Here is a 19,837-nt window from a genome sequence, read left to right as displayed (position 1 = left end):
TATCCCCGTAACCTTTGACACCCTAACTAATCAAGAACTTATCAACCTCCGTTTTAAATATACCCAATGATTTGGCCTCCACAGCCGTCTGCAGCAATGAATTCCACAGGTTCACCATCATCTGGCTAAAGAAATTCCTCATCTCTGTTCTAAAGGGATGTCCCTCTATTCTGAAGCTGTGCCCTCTGGTTTCCCCACCATTGGAAACATCCTCTCTATATCCATTCTATCCAGGCCTTTCAACATTTGATAGATTTCAATGAGATCCTCCCTCAGATTACAGCTAGTTCCTGAGCATCCAGACAACCCCACAAGAAGTTAACCTCTAACTTCATTTTTATATAATCTTCAATTTTTGTAGTTGTTGAATGTGTCTGTTTTTGTTGCATTTTGTGTCCTAAACAACATGTCAGAGCAGATTCCAAGTACGTGGAAATGTTGATCACATTGCAGCCCCATTCGTCGCACACTGGGGATAATTACAAGATGGTAAGAGGCTAGATTGAGTGGGCAGCCAGAGACTTTGTCTCAGAGTGGAAGTGGCTAAGGTGAGGGGGCATCATTTTAAGGCGATTGGTGGAAAATATAGAGGGATGTCAGAGGTAAGTTTTTCACACAGAGAATGGTGAATGTGTTGAACACCCTGCCGGGAGTGGTGGTAAAGGCAGATTCATCAGGGACATTTAAGAAACTCTTAGAGAGGCACATGGATGGTAGAAAATTGGAGGGCTAGGTGGGAGGGAAAGGGTAGATTGATTTTGGAGTACGTTAAAAGGTCAGCACAACATCATGGCCGAAGGGTCCATATTGTATTCTGCTGTTCTGTGTTCTATGTTCCAAACAACCATTCTTTGTTTTAATACAGGAAACATTTAACTATGTGCAAAGGTCCTAGCCTCGTACCCAACACAGTCAGAATTAGTGGGGATATTCAACTGCAGAGTGCATCACAATCCCCAGCAGGCTCCAAGGATTGTGGTCCCTGTATGTTCGATTGTCTACCCGCCCCCCCCATGTTTATGGCCCCTGATATACGGGGATGGTACTCACTCAGCCGTGCCGAACGCCAGCTCAAAGTTGTGCTTGCGGTCGCTGGGATTGAGCTCATTGTAGTCAAAAGCCTCAGGGAAGAAGGAGTGGACGAGGGCGCAGAATGCCATTCCAGTGCTCCAACTGGAGGAGAAGTTCTGGATGTCAATGAGCTGCAGAGAAACATTTGAAATTTACAATCCATATCCGAGTACAAAGGCTCAGTCATTAACAATAGTTTCCATCCCAGCTACTCAGTCCTGGCTGGTGGTAGAGTAATTCTTTACATTCTTTCATCTATGACTCTCAGAGCAGACAGCATGAACTAGACACAGACACAGACGAGACATATACATGGACATGGACTAGACACATATACGGACACGGACTGGACAGAGACATAACTAGACATAGACACGGACCAGGCATACACGCGGACTAAACACAGACACGAACCTGACACAGGCACAGACCAGACACTGACATGGACTGGACACAGATATAACTAAACACAGTCACGGACCAGGCATACATGCGGACTAGACACAGACATGACTAAACACAGACACGGACTAGACACAGACATGACTAAACACAGACATGGACCTGACACAGACACTGACATGGACTGGACACAGATATAACAAAACACAGACACGGACCAGGCATACACGCGGACTATACACAGACATGACAATACACAGACATGGACCAGACACAGACACGGACTAACACAGACACAGGCACGGACTAGACACAGAAACAGACATAGACTAGACCCAGATACAGGCAAAGTTCCCTCCCATTAGAGTCTGAAGACAGGCATGGATTAGATCCAGTGTAAAGCTCCCTCGGCACTGTCCTGTTTACAGTTGTGCAGACCCCTCAGCCCAATAGATCTGCTGGTCATCACACCCACACTAATCCCACTCACTGGTCATCACACCTGTCCACACTAATCCCACTCACTGACCATCACACCTGTCCACACTAATCCCACTCACTGGTCATCACACCTGTCCACACTAATCCCACTCACTGGTCATCACACCTGTCCACACTAATCCCACTCACTGGCCATCACACCTGTCCACACTAATCCCACTCACTGACCATCACACCTGTCCACACTAATCCCACTCACTGGCCATCACACCTGTCCACACCTACCCACACTAATCCCACTTGCCCTCTTCTGGTAATTCATTCCAGACACCAACTGTTCAATAACATAGAACAGTCCAGGCTCTTCAACCCACTATGTGTGCTGACTTTTTAACCTAGTCCAAGGTCAATCTCACCCTTCACTCCTCGTCCTCAGCTTTAAACCTCCTGGCTGTCACTTTAAAACCTATGCGTTCCAGTTTTAGACAGCCTACTATCAGAAGTGGGTTGCGGGGTGGAGATAGGTCTTTACCAAAGGAAGTGCAAGGTACTTCTTCCCTCTGCTAGCCTGCAGGCCACCCTTGGGCAAGGTGTAGCACCTGCTTAGCAGCCCACCCTCCGATCAGGGTCACGTGAAACCATGGGAGCAGATGGTCATATGAGCAGCTGGTGCATATCACCAGTCCTGGTTATGCGACCACAGACAGCGGACAATCTCTGAAGAGTATTGACAATGGCTGGGGTCACCTGTCTTGTAAAGACACTGCCCAGAAAAAGGCAGTGGCAAACCACTTCTATCGAAAAATTTGCCAAGAACAATCATGGTCACCATAATCACCTACATCATCTGACACGGCACATAACGATGATGTCATCTGACACGGCACATAACGCTGATGTCATCGGACACGGCACATAACGATGATGTCATCTGACATGGCATATAACGATGATGTCATCTGACATGGCACATCATGACTGTGAGAAACAATGACTGGCTGTTTATCATATCCACACCTCTTACAATATTATTTAGCTCTATCATGTCACTCTTTATCCTCCTTCAACAGATCCAACCTATCCAATCTCTCCTTATAACTAAAGCCCTCCGTTCCAGATAAAGTCCTTGTAAATCTTTTCCACACCCTTTCCAGCTTAATCACAACTTTGCCTGTAATGTGAAACTAGAATTTATATAGATATGTGATGGAGAGTATCACAGCCTGGAATGGAAACACCAATGCCCTTGAATGTAAGATCCTACAAAAAGTAGTGAATGTGGTCCAGTCCATCATGAGTAAAGCCATCCCCCTCCACTAAGCAGCATCCATCGTCAGAGAAACCCCTCCCCCCACCACCTTCACCACCACCCAGGATGTGCTCTCTTCTCAATTCTGCCATCAGGAAGAAGGTACAGGAGCCTCAGGTCCCACACCACCAGGTTCAGGAACAGTTATTACCCCTCAACCGTCAGGCTCCTGAACCCGTGGGGATACCCTCATTGAAATGTTCCCACAACAACAGACTCACTTTCAAGGACTCTTCATTTCATATTCTTGATACTCATTGCTTATTCATTTATTTATTATTATCTTTTCTTTTTGTATTTGCATTATTTGTTGTCTGTTATACACTGGTTCAACACCCTTGTTGGGCAGTCTTTCATTGATTCTATTATGGTTATTATTCTTTAGATTTATTGAGTCTGTCCACAGGAAAATTAATCTCAGGATTGTTAATGGTGACATATATGTACTTTGATAATACAAACGTAAATTTACTTTGAACTTTGAACTACGGAGAGGTATATGGTGAACCCATCAATCTGAAACTCTGCGTCCAGAACAGAAGGGGTTAAATTAGTCAGCCCCATCATGAGCACTAGCCTCCGTAGTCTGCAGGACATCTTCAAGGAGCGGTGCCTCAGAAAGGTGGCGTCCTTCATTAAGGACCCCCGTCACCCAGGACATGCCCTCTTCTCATTATTACCATCCGGAGCTTGAGGACACACACTCAATGATTCAGGAACAGCTTCTTCATCTCTGCCAGAAGATTTTCTGAATGGATTACTGTAATATGTTTACTGTAATTCATAGTTTTTTCTCTAATATCATGTATTTCATTGTTCTGCTTGTTGCAAAGTTAACAACTTTCACAACATATGCCTGTGATATTAAACCTGATTCTGAACTACTGTACATGCAAAACTCCAAGTGTAGCCTGGCTAATGTTATGTAGAATATAGAACAGTCCAGAAACTACCTGTCTCTGTGTAAAAAAAATCTTCCTCTGACATTCCCCCCTATACTTTCCTTCAATCACCTTAAAGTTATGACCATTTTAGCCATTTCCACCCTGGGATAAAGTCTCTGACGGTCCACCCTATGTCTCATGTCATCTTATATATTCTATCCTCCTTCGGTCCAGAGAGAAAAGCCCTAGCTCACTCAACCTCTCCTGATAAGACACACTCTCTAATCCAGTCAGCATCCTGGTAAATGTCCTCTGCACCCTCTCTAAATTTTCCACAGGGTCACAAATTCCATACAGCAGTGGGAAATGAACCCTAATCTTCCAATAGCTGGTGCTGTAGTAGTTTTACACTAACTGCTACACTACCGTACTGCCCGCAGAATCAACTGGGTGCGTCAGTTGCAACTGTCTCCTTCCGTCTCACCTTGTACCCTATCGTTTTGGAGCGACACCACTCCAGGAGGATCTGTTTGATGCTGCTCGCACTAGCCACTCCAAAACTCTGTGACCTCTGGAGCTTTCCCTTTGAAACTCCGACTCTCCCCCTGAGGAACGAGGAAACAGACAAAGTGAACCATACCCTCTGCCCGCCACTGTTGTCAGCCTGGCTATCCCCAGTTGAACTGCCCCTCGAGCAGCACCCAGTGACAGGAAGTCCATTTGGCCCATCATAACTGTGTTGGACCTTTGAAAGATATCTCAATGAATCCCGTTTCCTGCATTTTCACCCTAGCCTGGTCAGTATTTTGTGTGGATATATAATTTTGTATTTTATTTCTGACTGTCCCTTGGTACCACTTCCTCCCACATAGCACCCCTCCCACAGTGTGACCCTCCCTCAATACCAGCCCTCACAGTGTGACTCTCCCTCAGTACCACCCCCCCACAGTGTGACCCTCCCTCAGTACCACCCCTCCCACAGTGTGACTCTCCCTCAGTACCACCCCGCCACAGTGTGACCCTCCCTCAGTACCACCCCTCCCACAGTGTGACCCTCCCTCAATACCACCCCTCACAGTGTGACCTTCCCTCAGTGTGGCCCTCCCTCAGTACCACCCCGCCACAGTGTGACCCTCCCTCAGTACCACCCCTCCCACAGTGTGACCCTCCCTCAATACCACCCCTCACAGTGTGACCTTCCCTCAGTGTGGCCCTCCCTCAGTACCACCCCTCCCACAGTGTGACCCTCCCTCAGTACCACCCCTCCCACAGTGTGACCCTCCCTCAATACCACCCCTCACAGTGTGACCCTCCCTCAGTACCACTCCCCCACGGTGTGACCCTCCCTCTGTGATGCCAGTGTCACAGGGACTATATACACCACACTGAGATCTGCACCGGGGTTCCTGTGCTGTTGAGTCCGGCAGGGGGCTGTAAAACAGGGCAGTCTCGGACAGAGAGTAACGCAGAGCTCCAGATGTGAGTGACATCTACTGTACCTGTGTTCCTGGTGCGGCCTCTTCTACATCAGTGAAACCTGACACAGATTCGAAAACCACTTCACTCTGTCCGCCACAAAAGCAGGAGCTCCCAGTGGCTACCCATTTCAATTCGACTTCCTAAGCATAAAATAATCTGCAGATGCTGGGATCAAAGCAACACTTACAGTACGCTGGAAGAACTCAGCAGGTTGGGCAGCATCAGTGGAAACGATGAGTCGATGTTTCGGGCCGGAACCCTTCGTCAGGACTGAAGAATGAAGGAGGGGGAAGGATTTGAAGAATGTTTGTAGGTTCGGTTGAAAGACCAGTAATTTGAAAGATAGAGGGGTGGGGGAGGGGAAGCATTGACATCATAGGCAGGAAAACAATGGGTAGTAGAAGAAGGAGGTGGAACCATGAGGGAGGTGATAGGCAGCTGGGGGGGGAGGCGGGGGAGGGAATTACCGGAAGTTGGAGAATTCTATATTCATACCAAGGGGCTGGAGATGACCTAGACAGTATATGAGGTGTTGTTCCTCCAACCTGAGTTTAGCCTCATCATGGCAGTAGAGGAGGCCATGTATGGACATATCTGAATGGGAGTGGGAAGCAGATATCCTGTCTGTTGTGGCGGATGGAGTGGAGGTGCTCGACGAAGCGGTCCCCCAATCTGCGTCGGGTTTCACCGATGTAGAGGAGGTCACACCGGGAGCACCGGATGCAATAGATGACCCCAACAGACTCACAAGTGAAGTGTTGCCTCACCTGGAAGGACTGTTTGGGGCCCTGAATGGTGGCAAGAGAGAAGGTGTAGGGACAGGTGTAGCACTTGCGCTTACAGGGATAAGTGCCGGGTGGGAGATCCGTGGGGATGGACATGCGGATAAGGGAGTCGCGGAGGGACCGATCCCTGCGGAGAGCGGAGAGGGGTGAAGAGGGAAAGATGTGCTTAGTGGTGGGGTCCTGTCAAAGGTGGCGGAAGTTGCGGAGGATAATGTGCTGGATCCGGAGGCCGGTGGGCCCCCTCCCCCAGCTGCCTATCACCTCCCTCATGGTTCCGCCTCCTCCTTCTACTACCCATTGTTTTCCTGCCTATGACGTCAATGCTTTCCCTCCCCCACCCCTGTGTCTTTCAAATTACTAGTCTTTCAACTGAACCTACAAGCATTCTTCAAATCCTTCCCCCTCCTTCATTCTTCTGTCCTGACGAAGGGTTCCGGCCCGAAACATCGACTCATCGTTTCTAACTGATGCTGCCCGACCTGCTGAGTTCTTCCAGCATACTGTAAGTGTTGCCTCAATTCGACTTTCCATTCCCATTCTGACAAGGCCCATGGCCTCCGCTAATGCCATGATGAAGCCAAACTCAAGTTGGAGGAGCAACACCTCATATTCTGTCTCAATAGCCTCCAACCTGATGTCATGAATATCCAATTCTCTAACTTCCAATAATTTCTCACCCCTCTCCTTTTTCATTCCGCATTGTGGTTCCTATCTCACCCCTCCTATTCTGCCCATCACCTCCATCTGGTTCCCCTCCTTTCAGCCCTTTACCTCTTCCACTAATACCTTCCCAGCTTCCCACTCATACCACCCACCTTTCCCCTCACCTGGTCTCACCTATCACCTGCCAACTTGTACTCCTCCTTCTAACCTCTTATTCTGGCCTCTGCTCCCTTCCATTCCAGTCCTGATGAAGGGTCTCGGCCCGAAACAATGACTACTTACTCCCCTCCATAGATACTGCCTGATCTGCTATGTTCCTCCAGCACTTTGTGTTACTCTGGATTTCCAACATCTGCTGAATCTCTTGGGTTTAAGAAAGGGGTTCGCAACCCTTGTTATGCTGTGGACCCCATCATTAACCGAGGGATCCGTGGGCCCCAGGTTGTGAAGATGAGAGTGAGTACTACCCTCCCTGTCTACTGTGTTGTGGGCTGAGCTCTAACCTGCTGCCTTCTGGCTCAAACTTCTCAAAGAGTGCCTTTCTGGACTGGGGTGCTGATGTTCGCGGCAGTGTCTGTGACCGCATCAGCTGAGGCCTCTTCCCCCCCTGGCGAGGTGCTGTTGGTGGTGGTGACCGTGGTTTGGAGTTCACGCCTGGATAAAGGTCGAGGACACTGTGGGGAAACAGACCAGCACATAAGAATCAGGATTATTTTCACTGATATACATTGTAAAATTTGTTTGTTTTTTTTTGCCAGCAGCACAGTGCAATACATACAATTACTATAAAGTCATAGAAAACTATAGCACAGAAAGAGGCCCTTCAGCCCATCTAATATGTGCTGAACCTTAATCTACTTAGTCCCATCGACCTGCACTCGGACCATAGCCCTCCATATTCCTCCCATCCATGTACTTCAGTTAAGTGTTGAAATCGAGCCCACACCTGCCATTTGCACTGGTAGCTCGTTCTACACTCTCACCATCCTCTGTGAAGTAGGTCTCCCTCATGTTCCCTTTAAACATCTCACCTTTCACCCTTAACCCATTACCTATTCACCCAATCTCAATGGAAAAAGCCTGCTTGCACTTACACTATCTATACTCCTCATAATTTTGTTTACCTCTATCAAATCTCTCCTCAGTCTTCTATGTTCTAAGTCATAGTCATTGTCATACTTTATTGATCCCGGGGGAAATTGGTTTTCGTTACAGTTGCACCATAAATAATAATAGTAATAGAACCATAAATAGTTAAATAGTAATATGTAAATTATGCCAGTAAATCATGAAATAAGTCCAGGACCAGCCTATTGGCTCAGGGTGTCTGACCCTCCAAGGGAGGAGTTGTAAAGTTTGATGGCCACAGGCAGGAATGACTTCCTATGACACTCTGTGTTGCATCTAGGTGGAATGAGTCTCTGGCTGAATGTACTCCTGTGCCCACCCAGTACATTATGTAGTGGATGGGAGACATTGACCAAGATGGCATGCAACTTAGACAGCATCCTCTTTTCAGACACCACCGTGAGAGAGTCCAGTTCCATCCCCACAACATCACTGGCCTTACGAATGAGTTTGTTGATTCTGTTGGTGTCTGCTACCCTCAGCCTGCTGCCCCAGCACACAACAGCAAACATGATCGCACTGGCCACCACAGACTCGTAGAACATCCTCAGCATCGTCCGGCAGATGTTAAAGGACCACAGTCTCCTCAGGAATAGAGATGGCCCCCTAACCTATTCAATCTTTCCCTTTAACTCAGGTCCTCAAGTCCCAGCAGCATCCTTGGAAATTTTCTCTGCTCTCCTTCAACCTGATTTTCATTTTTCCTGTAGGTTGATGACCAAAACTGCACACAATGCTCCAAATTAGGCCTCACCAACATCTTATAAACTTCAACATAACATCCCAACTCCAATATGCCAAAATCTTTTATTACAAAACTACCTGTGACACCACTTTTAAAAAGTTATAAATTTATATTCCTAGATCCCTCTGTTCTATTGTACTCCTCAATGCCCTACCACTCACCATGTATGACCTACCCTCCAAAAGTGCAACACCTCACACTTGTCTGCATTAAGTTCATCTGTCATTTTCAACCCATTTTTCCAGCTGGTCAAGATCCTGCTGCAAGCTTTGATAGTCTTCCTTGCTGTCCACTACACCCCCAATCTTAGTGTCATCCACAAATTTGCTGATCCAGTTTATCACATTATTATCCAGATCACTGATATAGATGACCAACAACAACAGACCCAGCACTGATCCCTGTGGGACATCACTAGTCACAGGCCTCCAGTCAGAGAGGGAACCCTCTGCCACTCTCTGGCTTCTCCCACAAAGCCAATGTCTAAGCCAATTTACAATCTCATATTGAATGCCAAGCGACTAAAACTTTTGGACCAATGTCCCATGCAGGCTCTTATCAAATGCCTTGCTAACGTCCATGTAGACAACATCTGCTGCCTTGCCTCCATCAACTCTCCTGGTAAGTTCCTCAAAAAACTCTGTAAGATTGTTGAGACACGATTTACCACGCACATGTTGACTATGTCTAATCAGTCCCTGTCGATCCAAATACTTAAGTATCTGGTTCCTTAGAATTGCTTCCAATAACTTTCTTGTCATGCTCACCAGCCTATAATTTCCTGGTTTTTTTAGGGCCTTTCTTAAACAACGGAACAACGTTAGCTGTCCTCCAATCCTCCAGCACCTCACCCATGGCTAATGATGTTTTAAATATATCTGCCAGGAACCCTGTAAATCTGCAGTAGCCTTCCACAGGGTCCAATGGAACACCTTGTCAGGCCCTGGGGATTTATCCACCCTAATTTGCCTCAAGACAGCAAATACCCCCTCCTCTGTAATCAGTATCTGCTGCTGCATTTCCTCACATCTATAGACTCTGTGTCCATCTCCCAAGTTAAGAGACATGCAAAAAAATTCATTTAAGATCTCCCCCCCATCTCTTTCAGCTCCACTCTGATCTTCCAGGCAACCAGTTTTGTCCCTTGCTATCTCCTACACCAACTCCTTAGTCATGTGTTAAAACTGTATAATCTTCCTTTTGCTGGCCTCACTAGCAGGTGGCACATGTAGCAATCCTGAGATCACCAGCCTAGAAGTCCTGTCCTTTAACATAGCACTTTACTCCCTGAACTCACTTTGTAGGACCTCATCACCCCTCCTACCCCTGTCCTACATGGACCACGACCTCCAGCTGCTCACCCTCCCACTTAGGAATACTGAGTATTTGCTCAAAGATGTCCTTGATCCTGGCACCCTGGAGGCAACAACCCATCTGGGAATCTTGCTTTCATCCATAGAACCTTCTTTTTGCCCCCCTAACCAACAATCCCCATCACTACAGCTCTCTGTTTCTCCCCCCACTTCCTTTCTGAGCCACAAGGGGAACGATAAATTACAAGAAGAAATATGTATGTATTAAAATTGAATGTAGTGCAAAAAGAGAGGAGAAATGGTGCGGGAGTGTTCGTGGGTTCATAGTCCATTCAGAAATCTGATGGTGGAGGGAAAGAAGCTGTTCCTCAAATGTTGAGTGGGTGTCCTCAGGCTCCTGTACCTTCTTGATGTGCCCTCTTCTCATTGCTACCATCAAGAAGGTACAGGAGCCTGAGGACACCCACTCAACATTTGAGGAACAGCTTCTTCCCCTCCACCATCAGATTTCTGAATGGACTATGAACCCACGAACACTCCCGCATGATGAGGGTCCCTAACAATGGATGTTGCCTTTTTGAGGCATTGTCTTTTGAAGATGTCCTCAGTGCTGGGGAGACTAGTGTCCATGATGGAGTGGCTGAGTTTACAACCCTCTGCAGCTTTTTTGCAATCCTGTGCATTGGTGCCTCCGTACCAGATGGTGATGTGACAGGTCAGAATGCTCTCCATGATACATAGTCATATAGTCATAGTCATACTTTATTGATCCCGGGGGAAATCTGTAGAAATTTCCAAGAACTTGGAAGTGCAATACTGATGTGAGCTGGGAAGATTGGAAAAATCCTTAAGTCCAAGGTTAATGGTAGGATTCTGATCAGTCTGGAGCAACAGAGGGATCTTGTGGTCTACGTCCATAGATCCTGCACAGCTGCCACATAATTTGACAGGGAGATTAAGAAGTCATATGATGGGTTGGCCTTCATTAGTTGGGCAATTGAGTTCAAGAACCACAAGGTAATGTTGCAGCTCTATAAAACCCTGGTTAGACCAGACTTGCAATGTGATCAGTTGTGGGTGCAGTGTTATAGGAAGGATGTGGAAGCTTTAGAGAGGGTGCAGAGGAGAGTTACCAGGATGCTGCTTGGATTAGAGAATATGCCTTATGAGGAAAGGTTGAGTGAGTTGGGGCTTTTCTCCTTAGAGTGAAGGAGGATGAGAGGTGACTTGATAGAGGTGTATAAGATGATAAGAGGCAAAGGTTTTGTGAAGAGCCGGAGCCCTTTTCCTGGGGTGGAAACAGCTAATGTGAAGGAGGGGGCATAATTTTAAGGTGATTGGAGGTAAGTTTAAGGGGGGATGCAGAGGTAGGTTTTTTACATAGAGAGTTGTGCGAGTGGAACTTGCTTCCAGGGGTGGTGGTAGAAGAGGCAGATACATCAGGGACATTTAAGAGACTCTTAGATAGGCACATGGATGATAGGAAAATGGAGGGTATGTAGAAGGTAGGGGTTAGATCTGCGATTCCCAAACTTTTTTGAGTTACTGCCCCCTTTTCTCCCGGACCACATCTGTCCCTCTCTCCCTTTCTGGCCATTACATAAAGCCTATAAAGAATTTTGATTTATAGTGCAAAATAAAAGGAACTGCAATTTCAAAGCAATGACTAATAATTGCAAAAAATTTGTAATTAAAGACTGATTTCATTAAACTTTGCAAATAATTCTGACAAATAAGCAATGTCATGCTTAATATTCTTGTGTTGATTACTGAATAAAGCACTTGAGTCTTCAGAGAATTATCATAATTTCAAAAAGTGCATGAGAGTGTCTCAGGCAGTTTCCTTTTGAGATCCATCTGACTTCTGTGTGCAACAGCAAGTGTTTAAACTATTTATCATTCTCAATACAAAGCTCTGAAAATAGTTGAGAATTGAGAGCATGGGACTTGATTTTATTTACCGCTGAGGTAACAGTATTTAAATGATTTGTGCAGCTGATCACTTGGGCATATTTGCAACAAGACGTTGTCTGTGAATTACACACTGAGTACCCCATAGGGGTGTCCTGTCACTGATGGTGCCCCTTCTGTTGCACAAGCATAAATATTGGTGAGCAGAACATCCTTCTCTTAGAAAAGTTGGTGAACAATCTGAAGTATTGACTCCCCCTTCAAATCTGTTTCTAGTCCCCTTGGAAATAACAACGCTTGAACTATCCTTTCGTCTTTTATGAGGCAAACATAACCAAGAAGCAAATATTTGTTGTCTGGTAAAGTTGATTCATCCAACTGTAGAGCAAATTCTGCTGTTCAAATTATGTTGCACAATGTGTCTTCCTCATGCTCAAACATTTCACCTATTTGTCTTTGAGCAGATTTGCCACCGAGCTGAATCTCTTTAATTATTTGGTCTGGTGACTTATTCAAAACTATACTCAGGACTTCCCTCACTGCTGGCAGAATCAGTTCTTCTCCAATTGTATGGGGCTTTCCAGACTTAGCAATGATCAGTGAAATGTGGCACGAAACACACAATCAGTTTTGTTGAGAAGAGTTGACAAGCATGTTTTGAAGTGCTTTACTTTTCTGTAAGTTTTCACAAAGTGACTGAAAATAAGCCAAGTTCTTGTTTGCTTTATCAGAGTGTATTCTCATCAAAGGAGCTGCATATTCCCTGTACAGGAATTGTGTCACTGCTTAATTAGATAGTGGGAATCATACTAGCTAACACTGTACTACAGTAGTGAACAGCAATAATGCACAGGCTGGACCTGGAAATAACACGATTCCTTCAGTCCAGATTTCTCATGAGATACCAAATACAGAAGTGTCACATTACTTGTCAATGACTATAATGCACTTCGAGCAAAGTCCAAGAGAACGGAGGGTTAGAAAGAGATGACATGATCAATTATGAGGCACTGTATAATTGGTAATTCATTTCTTAAATTAAGCCCGTAATCCCTCTGCTAGTCCCCTTGTTACCAAGCGCCCCCACCACCCCCAGGGAGGGTGATATTGCCAAATTTGGAACCAGTGGGTTAGATTGATCTTGGAGCACACACAACAGCGTGGGCCAAAGGGCTTGTGATGTTCTGTGCTGCTCCAAGTTCTCACTTGAGATTTTGGAATATAAAGGGATCAGAGAGTTGTGAGGTTAGTGGAGGAAGGTGATGTTGAGAAGGGGGATGGACAGTATGGAGCTGAGTGCCTATTTCCTGGTGCTTCTGGGTATCATGGGTGCCACCAGGCTTGGTGGACCCACCTCTGATTAGTTGATCCACCTCTGGGCTGGCAGATAGCTGGACGATCCCGAGTGACCTCAGTGGGAACTGGGCAATGGGTGGTACAACAGGTAGTCCTGTTGTCTTACTGTTCCAGGGACCTGGGATCAACCCCGGCCTCCATTCTTTTCTGTGAAGCTGACATCTTCTGCTGTAATGGTGTGGGATTCCCCCCGAGTGCTCCGGTTCCCCTCTGCATCCCAAAGACATGCTGGTAAGTTAATGCACTATGGAGATTACCCCTGAGAGTGGCTTAGTAACAAAGAGATTAAAAGGGGAGTTGATAGGACCATAAGACATAAGAGCAAAATTAGGCTATTCGGTCCATTGAGTCTTCTCTGTCATACTATCGTAGCTAACTTATTTCCTCCTCTAACCCATTCTCCTGTCTTCTCCCTGTAACCACTGACACACTGACTAATCAAGAAACTATCAACCCCCACTTTAAATATACCCAATGATTTGGCCTACACAGCCATTTGTGGCAATGAATTCCACAGATTCACCACCCTCTAGCTTAAGAAATTCCTTAACTGTGTTCTAAATGGACACCACTCGATTCTGAAGCTGTGCCCTCTGGTTCTAGACTTCCTCAGTATCAGAAACATCCTCTCCTCATCCACTGTACTGTATATAGTTTACAATATTTAATTGGTTTCAATGAGATGCCCTGCTCATTCTTCTAAACTCCAGCAAGTACAGGTCCAGCGCCATCAAGTGCTCCTCCCAAGTTAACCCTGTCATTCCCAGGATCATTTGGTGACTCTCCTCTGGTCTCTCACCAATGTCAACACATCCATCCTGAGAGATAAGAGATGAGGGAAGTGGAAAGGGAAAGGGAACCAATGGCATTGTTCTCCAGGAGCTGACATAGACCCAATGGGTAGAATGGCCTCCTACTCTGTACTAAGTGAGCAAGGAATTGTTGAAGATGGGAGTTGATACAAGCTTTCCCGAGGTTTTACCTGGTCGGAGAACGGACGTCGCGTGTCGTGGAGTGTGTGGTGGAAGAGAGCGTCCTACTGCCGTTGGCGTTCTTGCCTGCAGAGCGAAGGCAAGGTAAGAATCACAGAAACGTACAGAACCAAATCAGGCCCTTCTTCCCATTTCATCCTCGCTGACTGTGATGGTCATCCACTTCCATTCTATTTGCCCAAATTAGACCTGTATCCCTCTGCACCTTCCCTGTCTGAGTATCTTCAAACAGTGCAATGCAGTGATGTTGTGTGAAACCCATGCCATGTTTCCTCCAAGAACTCCTCACCGCCTCACACATCTGCTGCTGAACCAGAGCATTTCTTAAACAGTAACGACCATACGACATGGGAGCAGAATGAGGCCAGTCAGCCCATCAGCTCTGCACTGCCGTTCCATCATGGCTGATTAATTATCCTTCTCAACCCCATTCTCCTGCCTTCTCCTCGTAGCCTTTGACACTCCAACTAATCAAGAACCTATTAACCTCTGCTTTAAATATACTCAATGACTTGGCCAAAAAAAAGCTTTATTTGTCACACGTACACCAAAGCATCAAAATGTACAGTGAAATCCTTTGTTTGCGTCAACGGCCAGCACTGTGCAAGGATGTGCTGGGACCAGCCCACAGGTATTGCCACACTTCTCGCACCAATATAGAATGCCCACAACTTACTCACCCTAACTGGTACATCTTTGGAATGTGGGAGGAAACTGGAGCACCTGGAGAAAACCCACTTAGTCATGGGGGAACGTACAAACTCTTTACAGAGTGTGATGGTCACCGGCACTGTAAAATATTTCGCTAACTGCTATGCTACTGTGCTGTCCATATTTAATGTGCTTTTTCCCTGTGGATGGGGTGAGGGTACTACTGGCAATGCAGACATTGTTGGTCTAATCTTAACCACCCCGGGCTGAGAACGTTGATCAGCAAATGGGAATGCAATGGTGTTGCAACCACAGAGGGTCTTCAACAGGCGATGCCTCAAAAGGTGGCATCAATCATCAGGGACCCCCACCACCCAGGACAGGCTCTCTTCTTGCTGCTGCCATCAAGAAGGTGGTACAGGAGCCTCAGGACCCACAGCACCAGAATCAGGAACAGTTATTACCCCTCAACCATCAGGCTCCTGAACCAAAGGAGATAACTTCACTCGCCCCATCATTGAACCGTTCCCGCAACCTGTGGACTCACTTTCAAGGACTCTTCACCTCACGCTTTCAATACTTACTGCTTATTTATTATTGTTATTATTATTGAATGAATCTTGGGCTTGTATATGGCAACGTATATGTACTTTGATAATAAATTTACTTTGAACTTTGATATAACAGTGTTGCTACCACGGAGAATCTTCAAAAGGCAGTGCCTCAAAAAGGCAGGAATGATTAAAGACCTGTATCGCTCAGGACGTGCCCTCTTCTCATTGTACCATCAGGGAGGGGGTACAGAGGCCTGAAGGCACACTCAGCGATTCAGGAAGAGCTTCTTCCCCTCCACCATCAGATTTCTGAATGGACAATGAACCCATGAACACTATCTCACTATTTTTTTCTCCTTTTTGGCTCTCTTTTGCACTACTATATATTTTATATATATATATATATATATATATATATATATATATATATATATATATATATATATATATATTCTTATTGTAATTTATAGTTTTTAAGATTATGTATCGCACTATACTGTTGCATAACAATAGATTTCATGACATATACCGGTGATATTTATCCTGATTCTGAAGGTTGAACGCGACAGGCAGTTCAGCCTTCTGGTGTATAGAACAGGGTGTTGGCAGGGTGTTGACGTTGTAGTGCCAGCTATGGAGTGCACTGCTACAGAAGCAAGGCTATCCGAAGGCAGCATAGGAAGATAGCGGTTAGCATGACACCATTACTGCTCAGGGCATCAGAGTTTGGAGTTCAATTCCAGCATTTTCTGTTTGTATGTTCTCCCCGTGAACGACATGGGTTTCCTCTCACTGTCCAAAGACGTACTAGTTAGTAGGTTGGTTAGTGACTCTAAATTGTCCTGTGATTAGGCCAGGGTTAAACTGACAGCTTGCTCGAAGCTCGTACTGGTTAGTAGGTTAGTTAGTCACTGTAAATTTTCACGTGATTAGGCTAGGGTTAAATCGGCAGCTCGCTTGAAGGCTCGGAAGAGCCTATTGCGCACCGTCGCTCTAAACAAGTAAACAAATACGAGTCTATTCAAATGAGACCGTTTGGGTGGTGTTCAGAAATATAAAAGGGGTGATCACTAGCCTGGACTTGTGTCAGCAAAACACAAGAGCCGTCATTGACTTTGGGAAGAAGGGTGGAGCACACAGCCATCTGTATCTGTGTCCGAGGGCTTCGGGGTCCTGTGTGTAAACACCTCCAATAATATTTCCTCGTCTGGCCACATGGACACCACTGCCAAGAGAGGTGTCCAACACCTCTAATTCCTCAGGCTGAGGAAACTCAGGCCCACTGACCCTCACCAATTTTTACTGATGCACCATAGACAGCATCCTGTCCGGGTGCACCATGGCTCGATACAGCAACTGCTCTGCATACGGCTGTGAGAAACTGCACAGAGTTGTGGACACAGCCTAGTCTTACACAAACCGGCTTCCCCACCCCTGGACAACACAGTCTACTACTCCTTCTAAAGATCCCAACACACACCAGGTATTCTTTCTTCTCTCTCCCATTGAGCAGGAAAGCCTGAAAGCACATCCCACCGGGCTCAAGGACAGATTCTACAGACTCTTACACAACCAAGATGAAGTCCTGCTCTCCCAATCTACCTGAGCGAGTCCCTTGCACCTGCACTGCACTTTCTCTATAACTGCAACACTCTATCCTACACTCTGTTACACTTTCGCCTCAATGTACTTACAGTGTGTATGGGAGGATCTGTCTGAATTCCACACAGATAAAAGATTTTCACTGTATTGGTACATAGACCAATAAAAATCAATTACAGATTGCTTCAGGCCTCCAGACAGTGGGTAAGAAACAGGGAGAACGTGACAGCAGCTGATGTCAGGATTAAACCCGGGCCTCTGGCCCTGTGAGGCAGTGCATCTGTCCTCTGCGCTGCTGAGGTAGTGGTCCATGGGTTGAGCGCATGGTAGCGTGGCAATTAGTGCAACACTTTCTAGCGCCAGTGACCTGGGTTCCATTCCAGCCGCTGTCTATAAGGAGTTTATACGCTCTCCCCGTGACTTTGTTGATTTCTTCTGGGTTCCCTGGTTTCCTCCCACATTCCAAAGCTGTACAGGTTAGGATCAGTAAGTTGTGGGCATGTTGTGTTGGTGAAGCATGTGGCTGCCCCAGTACATCCTCTGACTGTTTTGTTTGTTGACGTAAAGGATGCACTTCACTGTGTGTTTCGATGTACATGTGACAAATAAAACAAATCTAATCTAAACCAGCGATTGTCCTGATCCCCAAGGTCACTCACCTGTCTGTGGTGCTGTCTGGCCGACACACTCTGTCTGGGGTTTGTTCACAGCCGGCTGAGCGAGGGACTCCGAGCGGGGAGTGGCGCCACTCGACACCTCCGCAGAGAACTTCTCCCCGGACTTGGTAACGGCGGTGATAGGCAGGTGAGCCAGGCTCACCGCTGCCGGCCGGTGCTGCTGTAGAGCCGGGGACGGCACGTTCCATGGCGCCGTCCCCTCCTTTTCTGTGGAGAGAGGGATGTGGCTTGAGCTGCGGGCTGGTGAGAAAAGAACCTCACCCACGAGATAGTCCGGGTGCTGGTGACAACTCTAACAGCAGGAATCCTCGAGGACGCTCTGTCCTGAGGTCCTGGCTGATCTAGTCAGCCTCCGTACTCCATCTCCACCAACACCGTGGTAACGTAACGGTGAACGCAAAGCTATTACAGTTCAAGGTGCGGAGTTTGGAGTTCAATTCCAGTGCCCTCTGTAAGGAAGTTTGTACATTTCTTCCCGGGTGCACGTGTGTTTCCTCCGGGTGCTCCGGTTTCCTCCCATAGTCCAAAGTCATTGGTTAGTAGGTTAATTGGCCATTGTAAGTTGTCCTGTGATTAGGCTGGTGTTAAATAGGTGGGTTGCTAGGCAGGGCTCAAAAGGCCAAATAGGGCTGTTCCCTCTGCTACCTTGAAGAAACCCGGTAACTCTCTCCTGCTCTCACGGGGAGAAGATCCAGAGATTCACAATCCTCATAAAGTTGGAAATCCCCCTCAACTCTGCCTGAAGTAGGCCCAGATTCTGAAACTCGTGTTGATAGGAGGGAAGGTGGGAGGAAAATGTTCTTGTGCAGACCACAGCAGTGAGAGTAGGACCAGGGGGATGTTTATGCAGAAACACTGCCTGCTAGTGGAAACGATGTGGAGACAAGAGAAGCTGCAAATGCTGGAATCTGCAGCAACAGACAATCAATGGGTCTTCCTGACTAATCAAGAACCCACCAACTTCCACTTTAAATATACTCAATGACTTGGTCTCCACAGCCGTCTGTGGTAATGAATTGCACAGATTAAAGAAATTCCTCCTCATTTCTGTTCTAAAAGGACATCCTTGTATTCTGAGGCTGTGCCCTCGGGTTCCTGCAATATAGGAAACAACTTCTGAACATCCACTCTATCCTGGCTTTTCAATGAGTTTCAATGAGATTCTCCCTCGTTCTTCTAAGCTCCATTGAGTATAGTCCCAGAACCATCAAATGCACCTCAGAGGACGTTCATGAGAATGATCGTCCTCCGGACTCTCTCCAATGTCAACACATCCTTTCTTAGATAAGAGTCCCAAAGCTGCTCACAACACTCCAAGTGTGGTCTGACATTATAAGGCCTCAGCATCACATCTTTGTTTTTATCTACCCAGGAGAACTGGGAAAATTCAAAATGCACAAGACCTGAGAACATTCAAGTGAACGACAAGGTTCTGAGGTGGGAGGAGGTTTGAAAGGGAAGGGATGCCTCTGGCCTTGCCTCGTGCAGATTGGAGGGGGGCCATTTCTGTCCTGCAATGTGGAGGTCCACTGCCTTCCATTCCATTCTGCTCAGTCATCTGCTCTCCAGGCTGAAGAGACAAGAAAGAGAAAAAAAAATGGTTATGTTCTGGGAAAGGATCCAAGCCGAAGTGGATTCCGGAATCACTTTGATGCATGGAGCCTGAGAGGGTGTGGAAACACGTCACCAACAACAACTGTTGACAGTTCTGTTGATGAAGATTAAAGATCTTAAACTTAAAGATTAGCTTTATTTATCAAATGTACATCGACATATACAGCAAAATGCATTGTTTGCATCAGCGTCCAACGCAGTCTGAAGGTGTGCTGGGGGCAGCCCACAATTGTTAGCACCAGCAGAGCATGCCCACAGCT

The 19,837-nt window shown here is 46.5% G+C and overlaps 1 protein-coding gene across 2 annotated transcripts in view; it reads right to left on the bottom strand.

Moving 5' to 3' along the window:
• Positions 1–19,837, bottom strand: part of smtnl (smoothelin, like) — a 36,216-nt gene that overhangs the window by 799 nt on the left and 15,580 nt on the right. Inside the window, exons 2-7 of one of the 2 annotated variants that reach the window (XM_072242869.1) lie at positions 19,443–19,533; positions 17,946–18,170; positions 14,470–14,545; positions 7,538–7,708; positions 4,592–4,712; positions 1,051–1,202 (exon numbers count right to left, since the gene is read on the bottom strand). In XM_072242869.1, coding sequence (XP_072098970.1) covers positions 1,051–1,202; positions 4,592–4,712; positions 7,538–7,708; positions 14,470–14,545; positions 17,946–18,170; positions 19,443–19,533 — 836 coding nt within the window. The remainder of the gene's footprint in view (positions 1–1,050; positions 1,203–4,591; positions 4,713–7,537; positions 7,709–14,469; positions 14,546–17,945; positions 18,171–19,442; positions 19,534–19,837) is intronic. The other variant, XM_072242870.1, reaches the window with a different exon arrangement.

Source organism: Mobula birostris, chromosome 25, assembly GCF_030028105.1.
Source record: "Mobula birostris isolate sMobBir1 chromosome 25, sMobBir1.hap1, whole genome shotgun sequence".
NCBI lineage: Eukaryota > Metazoa > Chordata > Chondrichthyes > Myliobatiformes > Myliobatidae > Mobula > Mobula birostris.
The sequence above is the reverse complement of the archived record's forward strand: the minus strand, read 5'-3'. Positions and strand labels throughout refer to the sequence as shown.